The 26270-nt window shown below is 43.0% G+C and overlaps 3 protein-coding genes across 7 annotated transcripts; 1 reads left to right on the top strand and 2 right to left on the bottom strand.

Annotated features, from left to right (window-relative positions):
- Positions 1–1929: 1929 nt before the first annotated feature.
- Positions 1930–7833, bottom strand: plk2b (polo-like kinase 2b (Drosophila)). Its single transcript, XM_040155951.1, has 14 exons — positions 7600–7833; positions 7398–7505; positions 7167–7283; positions 6706–6835; positions 6296–6479; positions 5844–6042; positions 5572–5719; positions 5290–5384; positions 4944–5076; positions 4611–4691; positions 4023–4182; positions 3487–3616; positions 3210–3320; positions 1930–2996 (listed from the first exon to the last, which is right to left on the bottom strand). The coding sequence occupies exons 1-14, from the start codon at positions 7783–7785 to the stop codon at positions 2805–2807; spliced, it is 1974 nt and encodes a 657-aa protein (XP_040011885.1). The 5' UTR covers positions 7786–7833; the 3' UTR covers positions 1930–2804.
- A 1606-nt stretch (positions 7834–9439) lies between these two features.
- On the bottom strand, positions 9440–13300 carry si:dkey-190g11.3 (uncharacterized protein LOC567059 homolog). 3 transcript variants are annotated; one of them, XM_040155809.1, is made up of 7 exons: positions 13230–13300; positions 11356–11529; positions 10334–10438; positions 9999–10139; positions 9862–9912; positions 9576–9740; positions 9440–9501 (listed from the first exon to the last, which is right to left on the bottom strand). In XM_040155809.1, exons 2-7 carry the CDS (start codon positions 11521–11523, stop codon positions 9448–9450), a joined length of 684 nt encoding a protein of 227 aa, XP_040011743.1. In that variant the 5' UTR covers positions 11524–11529; positions 13230–13300; the 3' UTR covers positions 9440–9447. The 3 variants fall into 3 exon arrangements, with proteins under 3 accessions (XP_040011743.1, XP_040011742.1, XP_040011741.1); XM_040155808.1 differs by having other exon boundaries at positions 11356–11578; positions 13230–13259; XM_040155807.1 differs by lacking the exon at positions 13230–13300 and adding an exon at positions 11833–13055.
- rab3c (RAB3C, member RAS oncogene family) lies at positions 10418–25541 on the top strand. Of its 3 annotated transcripts, none has more exons than XM_040155812.1 (5): positions 10418–10461; positions 15884–16108; positions 19619–19737; positions 22788–22912; positions 23055–25541. In XM_040155812.1, the coding sequence occupies exons 2-5, from the start codon at positions 15884–15886 to the stop codon at positions 23243–23245; spliced, it is 660 nt and encodes a 219-aa protein (XP_040011746.1). In that variant the 5' UTR covers positions 10418–10461; the 3' UTR covers positions 23246–25541. The 3 variants fall into 3 exon arrangements, with proteins under 3 accessions (XP_040011746.1, XP_040011744.1, XP_040011745.1); XM_040155810.1 differs by lacking the exon at positions 10418–10461 and adding an exon at positions 13867–14050; XM_040155811.1 differs by lacking the exon at positions 10418–10461 and adding an exon at positions 14467–14664.
- Positions 25542–26270: the final 729 nt, after the last annotated feature.

Here is a 26270-nt window from a genome sequence, read left to right as displayed (position 1 = left end):
TCTACAGTACATCTGTTTTTGTCGACATAGTAGGAGGATGAGCGCTGACATTTGATATGCAAAGGCCTTTTAATCCCCGAAGTGCATCCCAGTGTGTGCACATATCAAAGCATGTTTTTTTTTTTTTTTTTGGCAGAATGTGCCTACTATCACTTTTAATGCCAAACTGACTCACTCTTCTGCCTGCACAGAACTTTATGATAGAAGCTGAGGTATAAAGATTCCCTTTGTCACTCCAGCTTAGACTCATTCCAGGGCTAAACCTGTCTGCATGCACAAGACTTTCCCACTGTCAATGTGACATAACAGAGAAGCAGCTTTGTTTGGGCAATCCTGAATACTAGCAGTGTTATATGTATTTTTTTCCACATGACAGTGACACTAAGAAGATCAAGTGAACTCGCACTCGTAGCTTTTTAAACTCCACGGGGTTTTCTAACGAGTTTATCTGCGTGTTATACTCACAGACGTGTAGAAAGTTGCCATGAGGCCAATAAAGCTGATCAGCGAACATTCGCTGACTCACAGATGAGATCCTGACCTGACCTGAATTTTCGCTTACACTCGTCATTAAAGGAGCTAGACTAGGAAATATTTTCACTTATATAACCTGAGAGAAACTGCCACTTTTCCCCATGCTTGCTAGGAAAGAGCCATCAGCCTGTTATTCATTTGGTTCAGCCCATTGCATCCATCCAGTGGAGATGATGCAGTCCTGTTGAGATGTTAGGACCAGGGGGAAAAGTGTCCTCCCAGACCAGAAAAATTTGTATCAACAACGGAATCTATTTCTGTAGCATTACTGAAGCATCCATTCCAGGGGCCATTACTGTCAAAACGCGCACTCAGACCTGGAGGTGTCCTCATGAATAATTCCTGCTCCTTCCTCTCGTAGGCTACTTCCTCTTCTACTCCTGTCTGTGTGGGTATGTTTATGCATGAGGCATTTATTATTGAACTCAGAGGAGCACAGATATTCTTTTTGATCATCTTAAGGGATGACTCAAACATCCATGTTTAGATTCCATCATAACATAAGCTCGGAAGGTGAAGAGGTGTTCAACCGACAACTGGATCAAATCCCCATGTGGAGAACAGAGGGAGTGCAGCAGAAAAAGTCAGTCGGTGGCAAGTATGTCAGAACACGAGTTCTGACTTTCAGCAAGGAGAATCTGTGCCAGATGTTTTTTACGCAGCCGTCAATGATTTCCGACTCTCACCAAATTGGTCAGTGGTTACTTGTTTCCATGGCTACAGTCAGTGAATGTGAAAAGTTGTCCAAGAATGATTGTAGTCACTTTGCTTCAAAAGCTCTGATGCAATCGGTGACATAACATGACCAGGTATTTCATTGTATCAGTCTATGTGTATCTCCTTCTAGCTGCATTTTACTTTTTGGCTGTCTTTCCTTCCATATTTCTGAGACACCCAACTGGCCTGTTGATAAGTGCCCTTGTTTGTATGCGAAGCAATGTTTTTCCTGTGTGTGTGTGTTTGTGTGAGACAAGGTCAGCCACATTCCACAGTCGCTCATCTTTGCCATCCTCCATTTATCATGGCAGAAGAAAACTCAGCAAAGACGAGGCCTTGAACTAGAATATAAACAAACTTCACTGTAAACATGCCCTCTATCGTGTATCCATCTCGCTCTGTGTGCCCATTTCCTGTTGCAAAGTTTACAGATAAAATACCTGCTTTGATTTGGGCCAGTGCAGAGATAGCAAGTAATTAAGTTTAATTTAATTCTCTCCACACTGTACAGTACGTTAGCTCGGGAGCTGCATACACCGTAACATATGAGCCAAGGACACAGCTCATTTTCAAGTTTGTTTAAATGAATTTAAAAAAAAAAATTAATACCTCAATACCAGGCATCTACTTTGAGGGCGCACTCAGAAGATGTCACACCAAGTACACAGGAGTAGATTTTTTTTTTTAAGAAAATGCTCTTTATTATTAAATAAATAAATACTGCACTTTTTAAACACAATAATTTAGCACATTTTCTACCAAGGTGATGACGGCTCTTAAGGGATCCTTAGAGGATCTCTGTCACTGTTTTCTTTATACATCATTCTCTCCTGCTCCCCCCTCTCCCCTCCCTCACATCTCCCCTCTGTTTCCCAGCTCATTGTGCTGAGTCCATCTGTCAGTAAGGAGAACAAATCACAGTTTTAAAAGTTAGTGTGACATTACACCTCTCCCACTCACACGTACACACTCACACATACATACAGCCGAACTCTGGAGCATCCACACACATTAACAAATAATATCTTCGCACTACTGAGTTGGCCTTCGACATACACTGTACATCATTTACAATATTCCACAGTCTTGCTCTGGTTAGATTCAGAGCATCAGTTTAATTGGATTGCCTCTATGAACAGCTTCGATTATACTATACACAAATTAAGCTGGTGCCAGCCCAGCATTTGTCTTTACTTCCCGAACATCCCTCTTTTCCCCCAAATGTCTGGGGTTCACATTCGTACCAACATACTTTTTCCTTCCTTTCCTAAAACCACCAACATACAAATCAGCCCTTTTCCAACCACAGTCATTGTGCTACATTTCATTTTCTCAATCTCTTTCAGTCTCTCCATATTATTTTTTCACCTGCACCTCTGCTGAGTCATGAAGGTGCAATGGTGTAGGAATGTTAATTTACTTTGCACAAGTCCATCCTTGTTCCAACAGCCTTGAAAAGATCCTTTCTGGATCATTGTTCCACTGCAGCACTGCGGTAGCACAGTGCATTTGGTTTGTCTGTTTAACACTGTCCAGAACATATTATTGTGGGTTTAGCTGCATCTCTGCAGAAGCATGTTGAGGGAGTACACCATGCGTTCACGCAAGTCAGCGGGGCAACCGGACGTCAGCAGATAGCTGAGTTTGAAGGTTTTGGAGATGCGGTCCTCATTGATGTATGTCAGCATGTACTCATCCCTCTGGCAACACAGGATGATCTTGGTGTGGTCATGGTAAAAGTTGACCTTTGGAGATAAAAAAAAAGTATGTTTTTTATTGGTTTCCTCTCTATCAATTTCTGACATTGACAATTACAAGTTGTTTTTTTCTTATTTAATTTGTGGTTCAATCCTCCTCCTCTGTTGATCTGAATACTGTGTTATGCGTTGCACCATAACAGTGCTCCTGTGAGCATGCCCAGCAACGGCTGTGTATCCTGTGAAAGTGCGTGTGTTTACCTGGAAAGTGCCGTCGTTAAAGAGCATCATGAGGGCGCGGTCGGACTTGAGCCACTGCAGCAGGTAGAGTCTGGGCATGTGTGCATCTGTTGTGCTACCCAGGTCCCCGCCCTGAGAAAGCAAGAGTTAACACATCAGAATTAGACAGGCTGCAACTGGAAAGATACCATTTCCAATGCTTCAGGGGGTGGAAAGACAAAAGAAACATAACAGCAAGGGAGATATATAGATTACATGAATGAAAAGAGGAGTGGGGGGAATAGAGATATTTCCTTACATCCATGAGGTTCTCCTCCATGTAGTGGGAGAAGTACTTGAGCACAGTCACTTGGCCCACAAAGTGTTCAGGAACCTCACAGGTGGGGAAGACAGAGCACTGGCCCAACTCTGCATAGTAATGGATATTCCTAAAAACATGAAGAGAAGGAGACACAGAGTTATGCAACCACTTCATATAATCACTTGACAACCATCAAACCAAACATACATTGATTTATTCAGATTTCGGTGGCATTACTAGTTGAAAATAATGTTCTTGCTAGAAACCTTTTTTTTTTTTTTTCGGTGAAATGGAGCCTAAATATAAACTTTCTGGTAAACACAAAATAATGTACTCAAATTTATGAAATAAATACTCGCCCTTGAATTTGGCACTCAAGTCATTAATTTAGTTCAAACCACTAACAGGTTTTAAAGAGTAATTCTATGTACCACAACAAGCTTAAACAAGCCATCTCCATTAAATGTGGTGACTAACAATACTTTTTTCAAAAGGGAGGGTGGGGTGTGGTGAAAGCATAGAATAGTGCATACTTTCTGTCTGGCAGGAGACTCATGTGAGTGCCGTTGTTGAAGAGAACTCCCACGGTGTGATCAGACAACTGGTAGCCAAAGCCGTACTTGTTGGAGTAGTCCACCCATTTAGTCACCCACTGAAGACTGCAGCTGTTTGAGCCCTGATGAACGTCATCCGCTGCAAGGTGGGAACACAAAGGAGGAGTATTAGAATACAGTTACGAGGAAGATTTAAAGAAATGACAACCTTAACTGTGCAGCCTCGTTCAAGCCCAGACTTTGTTAAAGCAACCAAGGGCTAAAATAAACTTCAAAATGTCCCCCAGGTTCACTGAAACATAACTATAAACCGCACAGAGGTCTTAAACATTAGTAACAAGCTGGGAGGAAGTATGGGCGAGTTTACACAATCAGGGAGTGTGGCTTTGAAAACTGAAACACAGAACATGAATCTATATATACTTTTTGAATTCTTTCATCGACACGCATCTCGATTTAGACAGTTTAAGGTCAAATATTAAGAATCAGCTGCGGATTTGTAATGAACTGTGGAATTATCTAATCATTAACATGTACAGGTTAGGACTTTTCAACAAGTCAACTCACCTTTAGGCATATTCTCCAGACATCCCCTCAACACACTCGCAACAGTCTCGGCCACGCTCCCTGTTGTGTTGTCTTCCAGGCCTTTAGGAACAACAACAACAGAGGGTCATTTAGCTTGGCATCACATTGGTACAGTACAAGAAATAACTTTGCACTCTACCGGTCACATCAGATCTCTCTATCATTCATGTACTTATTCAGTTTTCCTGTGTGTGATTAACTGTTACATGTTAAAAGAGAAATGTATAAGATCAAATTCATGCCTCGCTGTGAACGCGGGGCCTTGTGTGTGTGTGTGTGTGTGTGTGTGCATAACGAAGCTGGCGAACTTACATTCGCTGCTGCTGCTGCAGCTCCCCAGACTCCCCCTGACGATCAGACGGATGGTATCTCGCGTCGCCGGGGACTGGCTCTCTGTTGCCGGGGCAACGGGGCTCTCGGCAGATGGCGGAAGTAGACTTCCATTCTGAGGTGGGAATCAGTGACGACAGGGTTTAGAAACTGAGAGTTTAGATCATCTCTTCCTACTATGACTCAGCAGTCACCCACGGATGCAAAGTGGTTGGCTTAAAGGTTAAAAATAAGTGCTTTTAGTTTGTTCTAAAACTGTGCTGATTATATGCTATGCTGTTATACAGCATAGGAGTGACTCATTTGTGCTGAATAAATCATCTCTTACCTCAGAAATCTTTTTGCTTTGTTGCTGGCTGATGAAAGTTCTCTCCAGGTCGTGCTGCAGTTTGTAGATCTCCTCTTCCTCTTTGGTTAATTTATCTACCAAAGACAACAACAGCACACAAAAAAATCAGAGCATGCATACAAAATGTGACACGTGCTTGCAAACGTCCTACAAACTAGATTTGTACCAACCATAATTTTACAAAGTGAAAGATAACTGGCTGGTTTGAAAAGCAGCATTTTAAGCGGTACATGACTGCTCAGTGGTTGATCTAATACTCACTCAGAGTCTCGTAGTATTTGACTTTGTCTCTCTTCCCACCAAAGAGTGCAGCAGCAGCTTTCTTGAAGAAGCTCTTGGCGGGGCTAGAGACGTGGAAATCTGGTGTTGAATGGCAACAGCTAGCTGGCAGACGCTCTGGACTAAATCCCTGTGGACAATGAATATGGGTCAGTGTGCAGCTGGTGGGAGGGGAGTCACTGTTATACTCCTACGCAGTGACATTTAGAGAGAGACAGGGACAGACAGACACAGAGGTGAGAATGACGTCTAACCTGTGTGAAGAAGTCATGCCTCAGAATGTGGTCCAGGTTGGGTCTGTCCTCGGGGATCTTGGCCAGCAGGCTGGCGATTAACTGCTTAGCCTGTGGTGACAGGGACGAGGGCAGGGAGTACCGCGCCTCTCGAATACACCTGTAGGTCTCCTTCAGGTTGGTGGTTTCAAATGGCGGTCTGCCCAGCAGCATGGTGTACCTGGAACAGGACAGAGGTCAAAAGTGAGCTGATTTCCATCACCAAAAATGTACTGACACTTAATCACACAAGTTTCTAAGTGACTGGAGGCAGGACAAGTCCAAATTTGATGCTAAGGTGCATTTTTCAATTTCTATTTATGATATATACTTATATGATAGTAGAATTAGTTCATAATTAATAATAATTACTAATATTACTAAACCTGTGGTTTAAGTTCCCTGATGATGAATTTTACAGGTATCCTACTCACATTACACAGCCCAGGGCCCAGATGTCTGATTCACAGCCGTGGCCCTGCTTGTTGAGCACCTCAGGGGACAGGTAGTTGGGAGTCCCACAGATCGTCTTCCTCCTGTTTCCCGCTGGCTCCAACTTGGCAGCCAGACCAAAGTCCCCAACCTTCAGCTCCATCGACTCGCTCACAAAGAAGTTACCTGTGGGAGGGGAAAGGAATGAGATGATGAGCGACTGATATTCAACCCCGGATCAAAGGCTAGATAGAGCATGGGTCCTCTGAAGAATTGATTAAAGCAAAACTTGAGGAAGAAGTGGGCTAGTATCAAAAAATGATATCCTCCCTTCACAGAATGCATTCTTTAAGTTGTGCACAATGTGTGTCGGCACTGTAATCTGTTACTGCAGCGAAAAAAGATTCCTTACCAAGTTTCAGGTCTCTGTGAAGGATTTCTTGCTCATGCAGGTACTTCAGTCCAGAGACAATCTGCCTTAGATAGTAACGCACCTCTGGCTCAGTGAGCACCTTGCGAGCCTTGAGGATATGGGCTAACGACTGCAAAAAGACAAGACATAGGGAAGAGAGTGGTTACAAGAGCTGCCTGCTGAAGCTTAACATAGAAACATGTATTTTCCTTTTTGAAGAAAACTTTGTCATACCTGATAAGTATGAGTTTTAATAATACTGTAGGGGGTTATATAGGCTTGCGGTATCATAAAACCGATTAACACATTGGAGTTCTTTTATAGTGAGGGCAGACCCTGAATACTGCCTATGTGCTGCCTGATTGACTTTGGGTGCAATGCAGGTGTTATCCAAATTCGAAACACAGCAGTGGCAAAGATACGTGGATTAAACACTTAACAATGTGAATAATAGCACTTACCTTTCGACTACAATATTCCAACAGGATGTAGATGTTGTCCTTGTCCTCGAAGTGGTGATAAAAGTGCACTATGTGTTTATGGTGCAGTGCTCTGTGCAGCTCAATTTCTCTATCAATCTAGCAGGGAGGGGGGAAAGACAAACAATCGTCACGATTGTAATTGGAGGCAAGTTCGAACTATCTGTTGTCCAGTTGCACCGGTGCGCACAGGCACCGGAGCTGCGCGCTTACCTTCTCCCGTTGGTGAGGTTTGGAGACGCGCGCGTGTGGGATGATTTTGGCTGCGTAAACTTTGCTGGTGGAGAGGTCGGTCATCTCGTAGCATTTAGCGAAGCCTCCCTGGAAAGAGTAAAAAAACACTGTTAGCACGCTCAGTCTTCGGGTTACCGGGTAGATCCAAAAGAGTCGACGACAGGCTGTGTGCTTGCGCTACCTTTCCCAAAACTTTTCCGCGGCAGTAGCACTTCCCCGTGGCAGGGTCGGTGATTATCCTGGCCATCTCCGAGGGAGCGCTGCGCTCGTCCAGTCTCTTTCGGCGGGGCTCGCAGGACCTCTGCGACGACTCGCACATACTGCTGCTGTTTGTCTGTTGGTGCCCGGCGTTTCTCTGCGACTCCATCGAGCGGTGCTTCCTCGTCCTGCCCTCGGAATGCAGCACTGGGAGTCCGTCTGTGGGCCTTTATACCCTGGCACCCACCCCACCCCGCTGTCTGCCGCCCTCTCTATGACGCCACGGTGTGAAATGAGAGCATGAGGTCTGCATGGCATCGACTGCACTGCATGTACATCGGCGTTGATGCCGGCACGGACATGAAACCAAGGGGGATAAAGCAGCGCGTGGATTCTTTATCTAATATACTATTTTTTTTTAATGATTCATATGTTTATTTGCATGGCCAGCCGCCATCAACAATCATAGCAAAGACAGAAATGTTCTGCAGTTTACGTGTTTTATTCATGGAATCCAGGCAGGTGAATGGATGTTTTACATTGTGGTACAAAATGCAATTCTAGATGTTGTGAGCCCGGTGCATTTGGTTGCCGAAATATCCACCGTGCAGAGGCACGTTATCAGCATTCCACTCAGGTTTCGTCTCTTCTCGTGTTGTTGCATCGGGCTCAGTGTGGAGCACTAGCGCCCCCGGGTGGAGACTTTTTTGGACGTCATTTCGAGCACAGTGACGGCCGCGAGCCCCGTCCTGCCTTTGAAACGATGCCTACCTGGAGACCGGGTGCACATTGTGTCGCATTCGGACACCGGCATGTGAGCCCGTTCAGTGCGATCGGCGGTACGAATGGAGAGGCTGCAGAGGTGGCAGATTCGGGTTCTAGTTTGCAGAGGGGGGGCACACTGCGTTTGCCAGTGAACTATTACAAGATTTTTCAGTGTTACCCTGCTGTTTACCGCAGGTGCTACAATAAGATCGTTTCAGTGATATGCAGCAGATAAGCGCTCAGAGGGCACACTCCTCCACCACGGCTGCACAATCCCTCCAAAATTCTAGTCTGCATCTTTATCAAAATAGCAATGGAGCCATAAACTATTCATGCGCAAGCACTGTTAATAAAACCTTACTTCCTAACAAATCAAACTAATCACTTGTTCACAAACTTTATTAAAATCTCTTCAGTGCTAACAAACACACAGATAGACAGAGGGTCAAACACGTAACCATGGCTGTCAGACTGAAGTTGCCTATCCCTCTACCCAGTTACATATTCCATGTAGGCCACGAGGATCAGGTGACGCGCACCATTAGTATTTTAAACCATCTGTGAGGTGGCCCTGTGTAACACAAAAGCATCTGCGTGCCTAAAGCTCACTGGCTGGCAAACACTGATCTCACAGGCATTGATTTTTTTTTTTTTTAAACAAACACAAGATTACAACACATAAATCTATCCACTACCCCACAAAGCGCGACGAAACTACCGAATAACAAACAGAAACACTGAACAAACAATCAAAAGTTTATTAGTGTTAATGTGGAAATACAATTATTTGTAGTGGAGGAGCTTTTTGAAAGAAAGCTACAGCCACAGCCGTATCTTAGATACCAGTGCACGATGGTATTTACAACAAGACTGTCAGCAATATGGCAGATTCAGTGTGTCCTGGCAGCGCAAAGGCTGAACAAATGCTGCAGGGTAGTGATGTAGAAATCGTCCCTACATCTTGCTTGGCCAGAGTCCTTCTCAAACTTGCAATGTTCAATAGACATCTTTCAAAAGCATCACTACTACATTACCTGCTTTTTTTTTTGTGGTATTCCTTTAAACATCATATTTTTGTTTCATTTCTGGTCTTGGAAAAGCGTCTCTGCAGGGCTTGGTGCTGTTGAGAATGACAGATTCTGGGTAACAAACGAACCCAGAGACCGTGACTTGTTACACCACCGTGTTTGTTACATTTCTCAGGTGTGAACGCACGGTGCTGATGTCATAAGCAAAAGTCTGGTCAAGACCGAAGCCAACAGACGACTGGTGTGGCCAGTCGGGGAAAGGAAAACGACAAGCAATGACACATGCATCACCAGGAAGCTCTTTTAACAGCTTCTCGCCCAGCACCCCCATCTGTAAAACCAGTCAGAAGAGGCTGAATCAGTCACTTGGCAATTAAATGCTTTGTACGCTACGGCATCAAAACATCTACGGGAAGGGGAAGAAATGATTCTTCGTGGAAGGAAGAACTCACCACTCCTGGAGCAAGAAAAGCTGTCACATTGCTGAACGAAGATAAATCCGTCTATGAGAGAAGAGAGACTCAAACATGGTCATTGAACAACTTTAAATCAGATTTAAGGACAGCAATACTTTTTGTTAAGGTCTTACCTGCCAGAAGTCTTTTTTGACGAAGGCTGCCTGGCTGGAGGGCACTCCTGTCCAGAGGGCCTTGCTCCTGGCATAGGCCACTAAAATGGAGTTAATCTCAAACCCTGTGCACTGGAAACCAGCGGAAGAGGCCGCAAACACCTGGGAATCAGATAGGATTGTGTTAAATACAACTATATGGAGCCTAAGAGTAACAATACAGCACACGCGCATGTACAACACACTCACATTTAAACTCAAGCACTGATCCAAATACACCAAGTTTTGCAGTTAGACTAGTACTCTTGTTTATACTTGAATACTTTTTTTTCCTAAGACAGTTGCAGCTCACTAACCAGTCTTCCATCTCCCGATCCCAGATCTGCCAAGCGACCCGTTCGTCCCTCGAGCAGCTTCATGATGTTCCGCGTCTGAGCTTTACTGGAGGGTAAATAAGGAACCTGGACCAGAGGTCAAACGTACAGTAAGTCAATACATGTGACAGGTAGAACAGTAATTATTGTTATCATTGCAAGACTTTCTTGTAATGATAACTGATGACAGTCCAGTCCGGACTGTTGTAAGTTATCTGGACCGCTTACAACAGGCCAGTCCCCTGAGTGCAGTGGCTACAACCTTGAATCTGATCTCCCACTCACTGTCAGTGGAATTGCTCCGCAGCATTTGTCTGAATGACAAATACAGCAAGACTCTCTCTCTTGTTTCTAGCTCTGGTAAACTGGGTTTAACCTGTCATAATGTATAACCGCACTTTTCTCCTAGCATAACAAGTTTTTATGTCAGATATAGCTGGCAGGATAAACAAAGCATCATATTATTCCAAAAAACACACACAGGTCAGAGATATGTCAATCGTAAGTGCGAAGGCAGTTACATTTAGATCAGTTTTTTTTAAAAGCATTTGGATTATCTTTAAAACAGCCTCTTTTTGTTTTAAAATTTCAGATTCTCCATGCAACAAATGTCTTCATCACTACCTGACATGTGCTAATCTTGTCCTGATCATCATATTTTGTTTATTTTGAACTGAAGGAAAACAGTGCATGATCCATTAATTTGCAACAGTGGATCTCTGCACAAAATGCAGATTAATGTAGCGTAGAAAATGGTGCAGATCTCCATAAAACATAATCACAGATATAGACTTACCATTTTCTTCTTTTCCCACATTTGTTGCTAGCATGGAGCACTGTGCTCCAAAATAAGCAAATTATCGTTAATGTGCAAGTTAGGTTCTGTCCCGGCTTCTTTTCTTTGATTTTCGCACAAATATGCAGCATTTTATATTTGAAAGAGTGGAAAGAAAGCAAAGCGGGCAGATAAACACTCAAAAAAAAAAAAAGGAAATCTCAAGCACCTTGAGGCTCCATGGGATTTTACGAAAGCCAGGCTTCGAAAAGAGACACCATACTCCATACAGGCCTGTGAGCAGAGCACCTGCGCAGACCGACAGTACAGGATGGGGTCTGTTGGTTGGGAGGACCCTGCCACGGTCTTGCAGAATCACATCAATGGAGTCCTCCATTGCAAACTGTCACCGGTATGGTCACAGCAAATGAGGGGAGATGTTACTGCAGCATCTACAACATTTTTTGCTATTCTGTAAGGAAATATCTACAAAGAACCCTATAAAAATATCTAACACAACCGATACGCGATTACTGAGGTCAAGACCAAAACTATTTGATTATTTAAAAAAAACAAAACAAAACAAAACAAAAAAACTGGTAACGATGTATTCTTTCTTTTTTTTTTCAAAAACACATAACATAAACATTTATGATAAGGATTATTTATAATTTGTTTTATTTTTGGATTAATGAGTCGCTCTCACTGATGGCCGTTTCTGCCAGCCGGGAGAGACAGTCGACCAATCAGGGCTCGGTAGGTGGGATTCAGGATGGGGGGCTGTCGGGGTCCAACATAGCGAATCAGCTTGGAGGCTTGGTACCGAGCCACGTTCGTGAAACACAGCGACAGAAAAATAGCGACGAGCAAGGCTGAGGTGGACGCGGCCGTGCGAGTTGTTGCATCGTGTCCTAAAGACGTGAAAGCTCTTAAATGAGCGCATTTCTTTGATCACCGAGGAAAATGCAGTCTGATTATCAGGCTGGACGTTTTCCGGTGGATAGATGGATTTGTCGGTGTTCTCCGGCGAACAAGACCATGCAATGCAGACACTGTGTCCGCACCCCTTCGAACTTTTGGCAGGTCCGCCCGGCGGCCTCTCCTTACTCACTGGCCGACATGTGAGCCGAAACCGACGCCGACCTTTTATGTTGGCCCGTTTGACGGCCGAGCCCCGAAATGTTCCGCGGAGACACGAGACGAGACGGGGGCGGTTTTTTTTTTTCGTCTGAGGCTTTAGTAAATAAACCAGTTAAGAATATCTCTCCGCGCGTCTGTGCTTTTACGGAAAGTTAAGTTATTGGACTACATGTTAAGGTCTTCGAAGAAATCCGGTCTACAAAAAGTAATTAAGTAAAAGGTTGAAGGTCAAAACACGTTATTTTAAACGCCGTAATCTGTATTAACTGTTGGGTGTCATCTGGAAAACAGTGACAATAAAGTAGATGGTGAGGTCGCTCAGGGTAAAAATAACTGTAAATGCAGATATAGTTCACTTCAGTGAACCAAGAGGTCAGTAGGGTTATAAAGCAACAGTTATTTGATTTCTGCCAATATTACTTGGTCAATCATTAACGCGAGGAAGCTTCCGAGAGCTGCCAGGAGCAGGCTGCCACCAGAAAAACCTCTCCCAGCGGCAGATGGTGCCGCGGTGGTTTTTTTCTCCAGCAGAGAGCTTCTCCGAGAGGGTTTCGTTTTACCGCGCCTGGGTCGCGCACTGACACCGTCGGAAGGAAACGGCTCCGTTTGGTCGCCGGGCCAGAAGCGATTTTTTTTTTTGTGCTCGCAGTCTCGCAAAGAGGAGCTCCGCAAGTGCGAGGTGTCCCGAAGCAGCCTTCGGAAACACGCCATTCAGATTGAGTGACTGACTGGGGACGAGAGACGGTGCAAAAAAAAATATTCAAAAGTAGACGAGCGAATGATTTAACCTCCCCATGAGCGAGATACACACACACACACACACACACACACACACACACACACACACACACACACACACACACACATATATATATGAAAATACCGAACAGCTTTGGTACATTTGCCAAGTTATAAAGATACATTTCGACATTTGTAAGAGACAGACGTGCCCGCGCTGCCTACCTGCCCCGCCCCCTCGTGCGCTGCCGCGCTCCGCACACTTGCGCACACGGAGCCTCCCAGTCAGAGGCCGGTCGGCCTGCAAGCGAAGGTCCCGCCCTCCAGCCTCACACACGCCCCGTCACATGTCCGCCAACTGGCCGGCAACTGCGCCCGACAAGCCGCAGAAAGGAGCTCTGACCGCGGTTCCGCGGTTGTGTGACATCTGCCGTGTCTGGCGCTTGCGGTGGTCCTTGGCGCAGGGTGGACCGCTATAAAGCCATGTTCGCTTCAGGTTTAAGATGAGTAAGGGGGAGTTAGTTAACGCTAGTTATTTAGAGACCGGCAGATACTCACAGGAAGATGCAGATCTCAGAACAGTTGCTGATATGAACTCCTCGGTCCTTGTAACAATGTTACAGTTTCACATTTGTATCTCTCAAATTGATTAAGCAGGTTTTATAATCCGCCTAAGAAGGGGGCGATGAAATTACAATTGCAAAGATGTCCTGTTTTTTTTTTTTGGTTTTGTTTTGTTTTACTTCCGCCGCGGCCTCATCCCGCACTCGCTCCCATTGAAAGGCCCATAATAATAATATTCATCACCACTCAGGCCTCTCTTATTTGCTCAGCCGCTTGTCCTCTGAAGCGGAGCTGGCTGCATGGGCGTGGGGGGGGCAAGATGGACAGAGAGTGACGCAAAAGGAGAGGCTATTATATTTGCTTCCTGAAAAAAAAAAAAAAAAAATGATGCTGCCCAGCTGGAGTTTGTAAAAGCTACTGGAGTGAATCTTGTAACAAACAGGTGAAATATTGCTGAGGACGAAATGGATTTGTATGGGAAGGTAAGATGCATGATTTTACTATAAGGCTGTAGAGAGAGGGAGATCATCAGAAGACCGTCGTGTAGAGCCATGACACACTATAGAGACTGAACACTGGAAGGCTGGACAAGGTTTCCAGCTTTATGGCCCTTTAGTCTATCTGATGCTTGTTAAAAACCGAACTACAAAGGGTGTTTTTTTTGTTTTTTTTCCCCCTGCGCCTCCATCGTAAATCACACAGCTGTTGACAGCTGGCGTGCGCTGCATGCTGAGTAATGTAGTCCAATCTGTACTTTTGATGTCGTCCTCCGCCTCTGCGCCGATACCGTGGAAAAACTACAACCCCCACATTCTTCAATCCCCCCCCCCCCCCCCTTACGGTGACGTCCGAGACGCTCACGAAAACGCACTTTCCTCTGCTCGTGCTCATCTCGTGAGAGCCAGCCTAGTCAGCTCTGGGGCGCGTGACAGATCCGAGGCGGAGGGGACAGCTCCCAGGTGCTGAAATTGGTCGGCGCTCCGAAGAGAGACAGAGGGGGGGGAAAGAAGATCAACGCCTGCGGAAGACACAAATATAAAAGACGCGTTCTGCAAAACAGGGCCAGATACAGGTAGAACCGAGGCCTTCAAAACAGGTTTGTTAACACAATGTCCTCAACGCGCTTCGGTAGGTTCATGTATTCAGAGTTATAGGGAAGAACTGCATCAATAGATAAAATGACCTCCTGCCCAGATCGGCTTGTCTAACGTTATCCGGCCTACAGCTCCCTGCTCAACTACATCGCGTAATTTCACGTCAGAAACGACTGGTTTTGTGGCGGTGTCTGTAAATGTCAGCAACGCACTGTTATCTTGAAAGCGGCGTCCTTGCAAATACCGCCTCAGTGGTATGTATTTTTATTTATTTATTTATTTCATTTATTTTTCCATGCACGGAAGCGAGCTGAAACCCAACGCGCGATTTGCAGGATGGGGCTCCAGCATCTTTTATAACCGCATAGGCTACAGGGAGAGCTCGGCGGCAAACGTTTGGCAACATGAGCGCAGTGGCTTTGTCCAAGCGATCACCTTGGAGCAAAGATGACTGTGCTGTTGCCATCCTGCGCGTAGCAGCCCTGTCCTCTCCGGCCGTTGACCGCTGACAGCTTGCACGGAAATGCTCAGTGTAGATGCGCCGTTACGGTGGACGGCCCATTTGTTTTATCGTGCCCTTTGTATAACAGTAATCGTATAGCGGTTTTAATATGGACGAAGATTTCATGTTGGGGTGAGATTTGTTTGAATTTCTATGAGCGAAGCCTTTCAAATGTAAAATCAAAACATTACAATTTATTTTGTTTTTCTCCCATACAATATAAAATCTGAATCTTAATTTATTTATGAGGTAAATATTTCTCTTTAAGTAATAAGGGTAATAACATCAATAATCTAAACCCTTCTGTTTCAGTAAAGGAATCATTTTGGAGAAAACAATGGGTTTAGAGGAGACAAACTTAGCTTTTTAAAATCCTCGTTATGTAATCCTCATCAATACAACATCTTGCTGTGTTCATGCTGGTTTGCCTGACACAGCCTTCTGTCACCTCTGATCTTAAGCCTGTACAACAAGCTTGTACTGTGCTCTTTGTACAGCAGCTAGCTCGCCCTCTCTCTTTCACTTCCTGGCCTGTGTTCATAAACTAGAAGTCTGTTTTTTTTCTTTTGTAAAACAGCGGAGAGTCCACTGAAAAACAAATAATTTGTTTCACGTTTGGGTTTGTATTTCTTGTGCATCACAGCTCTGAAAAGCTTCACATTAACTCAAGGTGAAGCTCCTAATGCTCTCTTTTCCGCGTCTCTATTTTGTTTTTGCAGATGGCTGCTACTCAGGACGTGAAAGGGAAGGGGGAGGGAGGGGACCAAAACTTTGACTACATGTTCAAACTGCTGATCATCGGCAACAGCAGCGTGGGCAAAACGTCTTTCCTGTTCCGCTACGCTGATGACGCCTTCACTTCAGCCTTTGTCAGCACAGTGGGCATCGACTTCAAAGTGAAGACTGTGTACAAGAATGATAAGAGGATCAAACTGCAGATCTGGGTATGAAATATTAATATCCAAACGTTAAACATTTAGAAGTCAGACACAAAATGTTTGATCCCTGAACAAACCAGATAAAATGTATAAAAGATGTGTTATTGCTGCTTATCCTGCAATCCTTGGCTGGTCAGCACCAGATAATAACTTACTTGCTGTTAACTCCTGCAGGGCCTGTTTCCCCCCCATAAATCCATCTATTTAGAAAGCTAAACTCTATATAGAAAGAAAGAAAACACATTTCTAGACTACAAAGCAGCAACATACAGCAAGCCACGGTTACGTTTTCCTTTCATGACACAGTTTCTACTTTGTCATGCCAATCATGCACAAATTTCCATTTAATTCGGTTAAATCCAGATCATTTGCATGTTGAAACACGGTTAATGTCTGGTAGAAATCTGTTTTCTGTAGTCATCCAAGGTCTCCAGGAGGGCTACCTGAGCTCTCAGGGGGAAGGGGCTCCTTAGAGATGCCCTGTCCCCTTGTTTCTCTTGTTCTCTCCATCTTTGTGTTCCTGCAGAGTGACTCCTGTCTATGAAAGGCTGTCAGTCTATGCCCAGAGCCCACTTTCTCCCGACCTCTGCCCATAATTTTCTCTGTTGATCAATACATTTCAAGGTCTGTGACAGGCTGTGACGTGATGGCTGCGTGCTTGGCCATACAAAAACGTCCTGCACACATGGGATCACCTGTGCATTAATTCCATTTCAGTCAGTGTTTTGGCTCTTAGGACAGATGATGCTTGCTTGGTATGCCTGGATACACTTCCCTTTTCATCTCTTGTTACAGAAAGGCTTTTCATTATGTTATATATACTTCAGTCAAAGTACTTATATATAATAAGGTATATAGACAATAATAAAGGACTTTGGTGTCATCACAAGCAATCATTTAAAAGATCGATTTAGACAAAAAGGATGATTTCATTCATAAAGGGATATTTTTAACCATCCAAACTAAGCAGTGTTATAATACAAGTGTTTAATTCTCCATTCACACCATGATGTATGGTAGCTGCGTGCTTAAATAATTGAAGAACGCTCCAGGAAAGGCTCTATTGTGTTTTCTTGGTTAAACACTCTACGATGTAAGGATGGAGACAGATGGATGTCTCGACATTACTGACAGAAGAATAGTAAGTGTTAGTTTCGCACACAGTGGGCAACAACACAGAATCAACACCTTCCTGAGAACGTGTGGGAAACTGAAGAATGTCTGAGGCTGTTTAATTAGGAGTTCATCTAAGCTGTTGGGGCAGATTGTCCCATAATACCAAGGGGGGGGGGGGTCATTTCTTTCTCTCTGTTTCTTTCTCTTTTTTCCTGTCTCTCCCATTGTTTTTTTTTTTTCTGTACTACACCAAATGCCATCTTTTCTTTTGAGGTTTTACTCTCTCTTTGTCATAATTGTTGTCTTTTGCAGCAATCAGCCGTCGCCAGACGTTTGGTGTATGCTAATGACATAAAGAGATAAAGGAGCTGCACTCCAGCAGGATGTGAAAACTGAGTTTGAACACTTAAATGACTGGCTAATCGGGATAATGTGTTTTCATCATTAGCAAAGACAAGCATATTCAGACAGAAGAAGGGTTGGCCTTGCATCCAGCTAATTGGCCTGTCTTTTTTAATTGGGCTCAGAGAGAGCTGAGATGTACAGTAAGTGGCCATTTAAGGTGATGGCTATTGGCTAATTTAATTATGGTAGTCACACCATTAATGTGCTGAGAGATAAAAGCATCGTAAGGATTCATAGAGTATTGCCTGTTGTCGTATTACGCTGAAGTGAATGAAACACAGCGCAGCATGTGGCCAAGATGAACCTTCGGAAAAACTGAAACTCACTTTACTGAATGAAGACGAATTCTGGCAAGTGTAAGCCTTCGCTCACTACCTCTCCACTTGAGGCAGTCAGCTTCTTGGATTCCTTTCTTGTTAGCTGTGAACTAAAAGCAAAGCTTTTCAAAGAGCTCCAATTCTCGGGACTCAGCAGATTTTTTTTTTCCCCCCGTCCCACTCTGTCTTTTTTAAACGAGAGCAAGGAAAGCGACTCGCTAAAATAACCTGGAAATGCAAAAGTCATTGTCAAGCACTCAGCCAAGAATCAATACACCACTAAAATGTCCAAAATATATAATCCAGGCTGGAAAAAAGACTGAGCTTAAACTATCATTCGGCTGACTGGAAATTACTCTATTATAACTTGGTACATCCACAGTGCAGGGTAGAAACATTAATGAAGCATATACATCATCCTCTTTTTCTGCTGTTCAGGATGTAACTCCACAAAAGATGCTATTTATACAACACTAACTACCTGCTGACATTAAAAATGTAACCATTTGCACGCATTTTCAGTGTTATTGTAAACTGGCAAAAGGTCCTAGCCGCGGTTTGTGTGGAAGCTTTGGCAGGCTATGAGCTCTGTCTCTGTGGAGTGAAGGTCAGAGCTGTCCTCTGGCTGTAACAGGAACACTGTTGCAGCCATGTGCAGGCTGACAGAAAGCAAAACCAGTGTGGCAAATACAAGCCAGTGCTGCCTGTCGGGCTTCTGTTCAACACGAGCCAAGTAGAAGGGCCAGAAGTCCTCCGTCAGGATTCACAGAAGCCTGCAGACACACTTGTTGTGGGTGGAACAACAGCACGGTAAACATGCAGCATAAGCAGGAGGGACATCGTTGGGATTTATTACTATACAACTTATCATAAAAACACAAATCTACACATCTATAAACAATCACAGGAATGTTCAGATAACCAGGCTAAAGATCAAACAAACAAAAAAAATTCCCAGACTCATAGCTTCCCCAAATGCATTTTTTTCCTTCCTCATGAACACACTCACTATAGAAAAGCCTCATCTGTCTGTAGTGCAATCCATTAGCATTTGCATTGACATCTCGTAGCAATGCAGTGGGCGCTTGTTTCCAGGGTAATGTGTGTACAATGTACTACACATCGAATGCTGCGTAATCACTCGCTTGCTTTGCCTTTGAGCAATTTGTTCAGCCTTATCATGAACAGCCAGCAGTTTCTCAGGGTTTAAATCATTTTACTTCTATTTTTAGCTGTTTCCCTTAGAAATGCATGTCATAAGCTGAGCTCTGAATACTGCACCAATGAGTGTTTAACACAGCTGAGCGATTATTTTATTTAGGAGAGGAAAGAATCAATCACATCAGCCGAACCTGAATCGCTGTTTTTGGCACCTTATCAATGCAAAGCCAGTGAGGCAATTAGCATAATGATTATTCCCACATCATGAACAAAATAACTGAAGCCATGAGTAAATGTAGATATAGAAGTATAGATATAAAATCCAAATTTCTGTCCTGATTTAAACCAAAGGAATCTCTTGGCATGTATAAATAGCTGCATATTAATAATGTACATCCCTGCTCATTTAACATTATGGACTTGCATACTGTATAAGTGCTGGGCAGGGTCGTGTCGATGTGGTTGAGCCTGAGTCTGCTGGCTAACAGTAATGCTAAATCATGGTGTCTGTGTGTAGGACACGGCAGGCCAGGAGCGATACAGGACCATCACCACTGCCTACTACCGTGGAGCTATGGGCTTCATTCTCATGTACGACATCACCAACGAGGAGTCCTTCGGCGCCGTGCAGGACTGGTGAGTCACGTCGGTCCGTTTTTTGACAGTTCTGTCTGAAAATATCCACTCCCGGCCTTTGTATTCTGAGTATGGATTAAGTTGTTATGAGCATCAGATCAACACGTTAAAAGAACTTTCTGTTTATCTCCATAATGCAGTCAGTTGACGTCTTGCCTGAGCAGCTTGCCTTCCCTATCTCCCCCTAACAGCCACAGTACAGTTCTCTCCCCCCTCTCTCTCTCTCCCTCTCTAATATCTGACAGGCTTGTTATGTAGTGTGTTTGTGCATCTTTGTCAGTCTTAGGGATCATCGGGAACCTTGTCAAGGTCAAGGCTCTGGTCCATTCGTGAGTCACACAAGCGTCTGCAGGCTGAGCAGTAACTCTGAGCCGAGTCCAAATGTTAGTGATTTATGATGATGCATTCGTGTCTAAAACAGGACTTAGTAGGCCACACTCAATCAGCTGCAGAAACCAGGTTTCTGGGTTACAATTCTTGCTCTAGAAACAAGCACGTTGTCATCACAATAACCAGTACAGCACAACAGCTTTGTTGAAAAACAGATACATTTCAGCTCTGCCATTAAAGATAAATGCGTGTGTTGGTTTAAATTTTGCTGATCTTTCTCCTTACACCCCCCACTCTCGACAGGTGTTGTGGTGAGAAACTGTCATTTCCCATTTTATTTACACTCTGCTGTCCTCCAGTTATCTCCCTCTGCCGGCCCAAAGAGATTATTGGAGCACAGAATTTCTCTCCAAGCTGCAAGGAAAGGATATTACGACTTAGACGAACTTGATAGAGATGGTGGTAGTTTTGCAGTTTACACCTCACATGCATGCCACGTGGCTTGCACCTATTATAGGACTATGACAACCACTATTAAGGCCAGTGTCTGCTTAGCCCTTGTCACTCAGCTTGCAGCAATTGACAGCTGCTTTAGGGAGCACCTGTCGTGACTAAAGCTGCTGTACTCCACCTGACCGAACACATATTTAAAGCCTGGTTGAAAACAACATGCATCCAGGACACTCCAATCTATTTTTAGCATGAACTACGTTAAAACCCTCCACATGATCAGCCTGGTTTGTATTGAAATAAATTATTTCCCGTTATTGTAAGCGAGGAAAGCAAGGCTTTCTTGTAAAAAGCTTTCTTGTCATTCTTTTAAGGGCTTTCTGACACCTTGATGGAATATTGCAGTCTGAGCAGTGTCTGTGATGGGTATCTTAATTAACGGAGCCAAGTGTGTCAGTGGCAGCGACAATCCCGGAGCGTTACCTGTGAGCTTACTTAGCAGACAGTGCAAAAATATGTAACTGTACAAAGGAAGAGGCTCTCTTTTTACCCTTCATATAACCAGAATCCTTCATTTTTTGCCTTTGCCACAGGCTTTAATCCCACTCTCTCTTTCCCTTGTTCCCTGTGACAAGGTTGGAGGAGAAAAAGAGGTTTCCATGGCAACTGCTCCTTCCCTGACTGTGGCTGAATTAAGCTTCAGTGCTCATTTCCTGCCTGTGACAGAGACAAAACAGGGAAATACTGTAATGCTGACATCAAATCTTGCATCGAATGGATCAAATTACTTGTGTTATTCACAAACAATGGATTTTTATTATAATGACAATATTTAAGCATCTACTCTCTTTTAATGTACCATTTTTCATCTGTCCTCTTACCACTGGTGAGACCTATAATATTCCCCATATTTAGCTTTGTGAGATGTGATACAAACACAAGTGGTGTTCTGTCAGTGAGTATTATCCACAACTGGATTTGAAATGACCCAGATCTGAACTACCATAACAAGTCAGAACTGGACAGAGAGAGGAGCGCTAACATCGTGCTGCTCTCTCTCTCTCTCTCTCTCTCTCTCTCTCTCTCTCTCTCTCTCTCTCTCTCTCTCTCTGAGTCATCGTTTCTTTCTTTTTTCTTACTGGCTCCTTTTCTCCTGTTTTCAGCCCGTGGTATGTTCACAGCCCTACTGTTCAGCTAAACTGCAACACCAAAGGAGAAAGTTTTTCCTTAAATTTCTTCCTGTATTGTGTAGAGACTGCAGAGGTTAGAACAGTGCAAGCACCCCACTGAGTCACAGTAAATTTCCTGTCGACATGAATGTTGTAATTGTCTTGTTATCATGCAGAAACATATGATATGGCTCACAATGCAGATTATTTCTTTAAAGTACATACAGTATATGTGCAACAGGCAATGATTTCATATATAGTATCTAATAGTTTAATCTGCGATGTTGGATAAACCCATTTGAAATCACTGAACTCACCTTTTTAAGTACTAAATAAATGTAATAATGATAAATGTAAAATGTTTTTAACATGAGGCGGTCAATCAATATCCTCCTCCTACCTGTCATGTGGAATATAAAAACATATGTTTCAGACGCTGTCTGCTTTGGGTGTTAGGACCACAATGACCCAACACAAGCACTTAACTGATGGCTTAAAGGCCAAAGACACAGAGCTCAAATAATGAACTGCTTGTGATGTTTCGTGCATCTTCTATATCGTTAGCCATTATCACGGCTGTGTTGTCTATATGTCTGCCTGATGAAAATAATAACCTGTGTAGCTGCAATATCTAACAGGCTTACAGTTGGTAGCTTACCAATCAGAAGCTAGCAGGGGCCAAAGAACCAATCTGAAGGTAAGGGTGAAAGGTAGCCCTTGTATTTCTAGGACAGAGTCCTGGTATGTATGACAAGCATCAAGTAGCTACAAAACAGCAAATAATAACCTACATCAGAGCAAAAGTAAGTATATTTTCAGTACAGAGCAGCAGTTGACCCACTTTTCCGCTGCTGCCATCAGTGACTCAAATATTACAAACTGCCAGATGAAAGGTGATGTAACCATCATGACTGGTCCAAATGGCGAACAAACTTTACATCATGTCCTTCCGTCTGCCATCTTTCGATTAGTTTCTGAAGGATCCTGTCCAATAACAAGTGGCACGAAAAAAATTCAGACACTTTCTCGCAAAGCAGAGCAACAGCGTTAATTTGACTGTGATGTATTTTGTTTTTTGTATTTGTTTGCGATTCTGTGCAGGTCGACCCAGATAAAAACCTACTCGTGGGATAATGCACAGGTGGTGCTGGCTGCGAATAAATGCGACATGGAAGAAGAGAGAGTGGTCTCGGTGGACAGTGGCAGACTGTTGGCAGAGCAGTTGGGTAAGTCTCAGAGCAACATTTGCCCCTTTGTGTTTTTGAGGTGACACCAGCATTACAGAAAATCATATTTATCTTATTATCATTACTTGGCCTTCGCCTGTCTCTTCATGTTCTCATGTTACTTGCTCCTCCTCTTCCCAAGGATTTGAGTTCTTTGAGACAAGTGCCAAGGACAACATCAACGTGAAGCAGACCTTTGAACGTCTCGTCGACCTAATTTGTGACAAGATGTCCGAGAGCTTGGACACTGATCCAGCCGTCACCACGGGAGCCCCCACTGCCAAACTCACAGACAGTGCTCCGCCCCTCCAGCAGCCCGGATGCAACTGTTAGTAGCCGATGTCAGGAAGCAAAGGGAGGGCGGCACAGGTCCCGTAAGGTGGTAGAGTGTGCAGAGTTTTGTTCTCCCTCAGCATTATCACTCCTGTTAGTGCTGCTTTCTCTGGACTACAGGTCAAATCCTGTTTAGTAGTAAAATTACAAAATGCTGTCATATTATCTCTCAACTTTATCACCTTATTAGCAAATAACCAGACAAACAGCAATGGCTATTGTGAAATGTGTAACATTACAGGATATATAGAATATAGAGACACCATAATGTCATACTTCGGCTAGTTAGTATGGTTATAAACCAAGTGTGTTTTATAAGGCTGAAAATAGTTCATAGTCATACTGTACAGTTAATCCTGTACAGTATGACCTTTAAAATAAACCTTTAAAATCTTCAAGACCAAGAATAATTATAAAATGAGGGATAGAGTCAATGAGTGCTTTAATAATTCTTTTATTTTTATTTTTTGTACAGTATGTTTTTTTTTTTCCTTTTGTGGGTTTATGTTGTCTCCTAAAGCTGCCAAATCTATGATTTAGTGTGCTATAGGACTCTTTTGAGTAATGCGTGTGTGGTGTTATAAGTGAATGTGGGATTTGCATGGGTGTGAGTGTTGTGTCTGAGTCACAAATGAGTGCAACTTTGTCATCTAAAAATCATCTACCTTGGATTAAAAAAAGTGGCCTTTTAGCATCTCCAAGACGGCCTCTGTAAGTCCCTCCGTTGAAGTCCCTTACTTTTGGAATGAATCCATTATGTATAATGTTGATGTGAGTACTATTCCACGTTTTGCTGTCCGTAGATGTGTGATTTCTCCGATAAGTAAAGCAACTCTTTCTATGTGCTTAGCCTCTGAGATGACCCTTTATAGTTTGATGCGATGAGCATGCTGCCAAAAAGTCAGTTATATGTGCTGTTTTATCTACAGGCCTTACCCGAACTTAACCATCCTCAACTCCATATGGTAGCAATGATCCAGCATTTCATTAAATAAAAATCTCACACTGACATGACACAGTACAGTTTAAGACATACAAATCAGCTCTGGCATGGAATAAACAGCCATATATAAAATGTATTATTTAACTTTTTGAGTCAGCATGCTAAAATTTCATGTTTTTGCTATGAAATGATGTCCCTCCTGAGAGAAAACTGTCAGCAAGCTGCTTAGAAAACATCATAAACATACAGTAGTTTAAAATGGGAAGCTTCCCCCTAGCCGGCGTATACAGTACTGTCGTGGTCTTAATAACTTAAGTCCATATAGTATAAAAGTTGTAGCTTATTTTAAAATCCCGAAAGCCTTTCAGTTCTGTAATTCATAGAAAAAAAAAACATTTGTGCCAAAACATTACAGTTAATTTAGCGTCGTCCGTTGTTTGTTACATAGTTGAATAAAAGCTCCAAAAAAATTGCATGAAGTCAGTCCTGACTTATCTATGTAGATTTATGTAATAAGATAGTGTATATATCACTCTATGTTACAGATTTAGGAGCATTGTCATAGCACTTGCTGTGAGATGCAATGGGCCAATAAGTGCAATATTTTATGAATTAAACCCTGTACATAGTTTCTCCTGTCCTCGAGTACTATGACTCTGTCCAAAGTATGTGAGTGACAGTTTGGTCAGAATGGCTCTGAAACTGATGTACAGTCTCTACGAAAAGAGTGTGTGCTTCACTCAGTAACTGCAGCCACTGAATGTGTGACTTGGTGCGTGTGTGTGTGTGTGTGTGTGTGTGTGCGTGCGTGAAAGTGTGTATGTGTGTGTACCTGCCATATTGAAGAGACAAATTACGTAATATATTGTATTGTTTGTGTATACCTTTTGTACAAATGTATTCACGTACTAAATGCTGTTCCTGCTAACTGTTGGGTGTTGACTGAACTCGTATTATCATGTCAAATGCAGTGTTGTCGTGAAAGATAGTCAGGGAGATAACTTAGTCCACGCCATATGCCATACTGATGTAATTCCAAAAAAAGGGATACACATAAACTAGTTCAGAGATCTTGCGCATATGTGTGTACGCGTGCTTTGTGCGCGTGCGTCTGTTGTATGTGTGTGATATTATAATTTTATGCTAATAGCCATGAAAAAAAATGACTGTAATGATCTAAAGTCAAGATTCATTTCATAGAGGAATAGTTAACGTGGCTGTTCAGACGCCCAAACAGTCACTCTGGTCAAATATCATTTAAAAAAAACTATGACTTTACATATAACTGAATATATTTGTTTCTTGGAGTGCAAGCAAAGTAAGAAGTATGTTTTTGAGATTATAGGAAATAAATCAGATTCTATCAGTGGGTCTCTGTGTTCTCTCTCGATCTCTGCTCACTCTGTGGAAGCCTGAAGGAGGGATTCAGTGGCTGCTGCTCCCTGAGTCTCAAGAGCCTTGCTCTGATGTGTCGGTGCAGCACAGAAGCCTTGCTCCGTTTGTAGGCATTGTACGCCACCTAGTGTTGCGGCGATGTTGTGGTTGGTGATGAATGAACATTACAGTATGTTTACCTACGTTTTTGGTGAGTCAAATTCAGTGGTTTAATGTAACCAAGTACTGTACTTCTTATACTAAAATTTGAAGGCACAGTACTTCATTAATTCAATTTTCTGCTACTCTTACTTTGTTACTTTTTTTCTACCGCACTCAATTTCAGTGAAAAATACTCTTTACTCCACTATATTTATGTTACAGCTGTACTAACTAGTTATATTGCATATTAAGATTTGAAATACCTTTTGATGAGTTTATAAACTATTATGTATTGTTTAAAATTAAACTACTCAACAGTATTTAAAGTAGTGAAAATTTGCTTCTCCTGAACAGCTTACATGGTTATAAATCAGTAATAATAACCTAATAATTTAATATTTAACAGTATAACACCAGTGGTGAAATATAACTAAGTATATTTACTCAAGTACTGTATTTAAGTACAATTTAAAGTACTTGCACAGTACCGTATTTCAATTTTGTCCTACTTTACACTTCTACCACTCCACTCTGGATGAAAATTTT

The sequence above is a fragment of the Xiphias gladius genome, chromosome 19 (genome assembly GCF_016859285.1).
Source record: "Xiphias gladius isolate SHS-SW01 ecotype Sanya breed wild chromosome 19, ASM1685928v1, whole genome shotgun sequence".
Classification (NCBI taxonomy): domain Eukaryota; kingdom Metazoa; phylum Chordata; class Actinopteri; order Istiophoriformes; family Xiphiidae; genus Xiphias; species Xiphias gladius.
This window is presented reverse-complemented; position numbering and strand designations above follow the sequence as displayed.

Excerpts from the sequence above, each read along its gene's own strand:
- rab3c (XM_040155810.1), top strand. Across the intron at positions 19,738-22,787 it reads TTCGGCGCCGTGCAGGACTG|GTCGACCCAGATAAAAACCT; the intron begins GTGAGTCACGTC and ends GATTCTGTGCAG. Across the intron at positions 22,913-23,054 it reads ACTGTTGGCAGAGCAGTTGG|GATTTGAGTTCTTTGAGACA; the intron begins GTAAGTCTCAGA and ends CCTCTTCCCAAG.
- si:dkey-190g11.3 (XM_040155807.1), bottom strand. The coding sequence starts at position 12,069 with ATGCGCTCATTTAAGAGCTTTCACGTCTTTAGGACACGATGCAACAAC. Across the intron at positions 10,140-10,333 it reads GATCGGGAGATGGAAGACTG|GTGTTTGCGGCCTCTTCCGC; the intron begins GTTAGTGAGCTG and ends TCTGATTCCCAG. Across the intron at positions 9,741-9,861 it reads CTTTTCTTGCTCCAGGAGTG|ATGGGGGTGCTGGGCGAGAA; the intron begins GTGAGTTCTTCC and ends CTGGTTTTACAG.
- plk2b (XM_040155951.1), bottom strand. The coding sequence starts at position 7,785 with ATGGAGTCGCAGAGAAACGCCGGGCACCAACAGACAAACAGCAGCAGT. Across the intron at positions 5,077-5,289 it reads AAAGCAAAAAGATTTCTGAG|AATGGAAGTCTACTTCCGCC; the intron begins GTAAGAGATGAT and ends TTCCCACCTCAG. Across the intron at positions 3,617-4,022 it reads AGTCTCCTGCCAGACAGAAA|GAATATCCATTACTATGCAG; the intron begins GTATGCACTATT and ends TCATGTTTTTAG.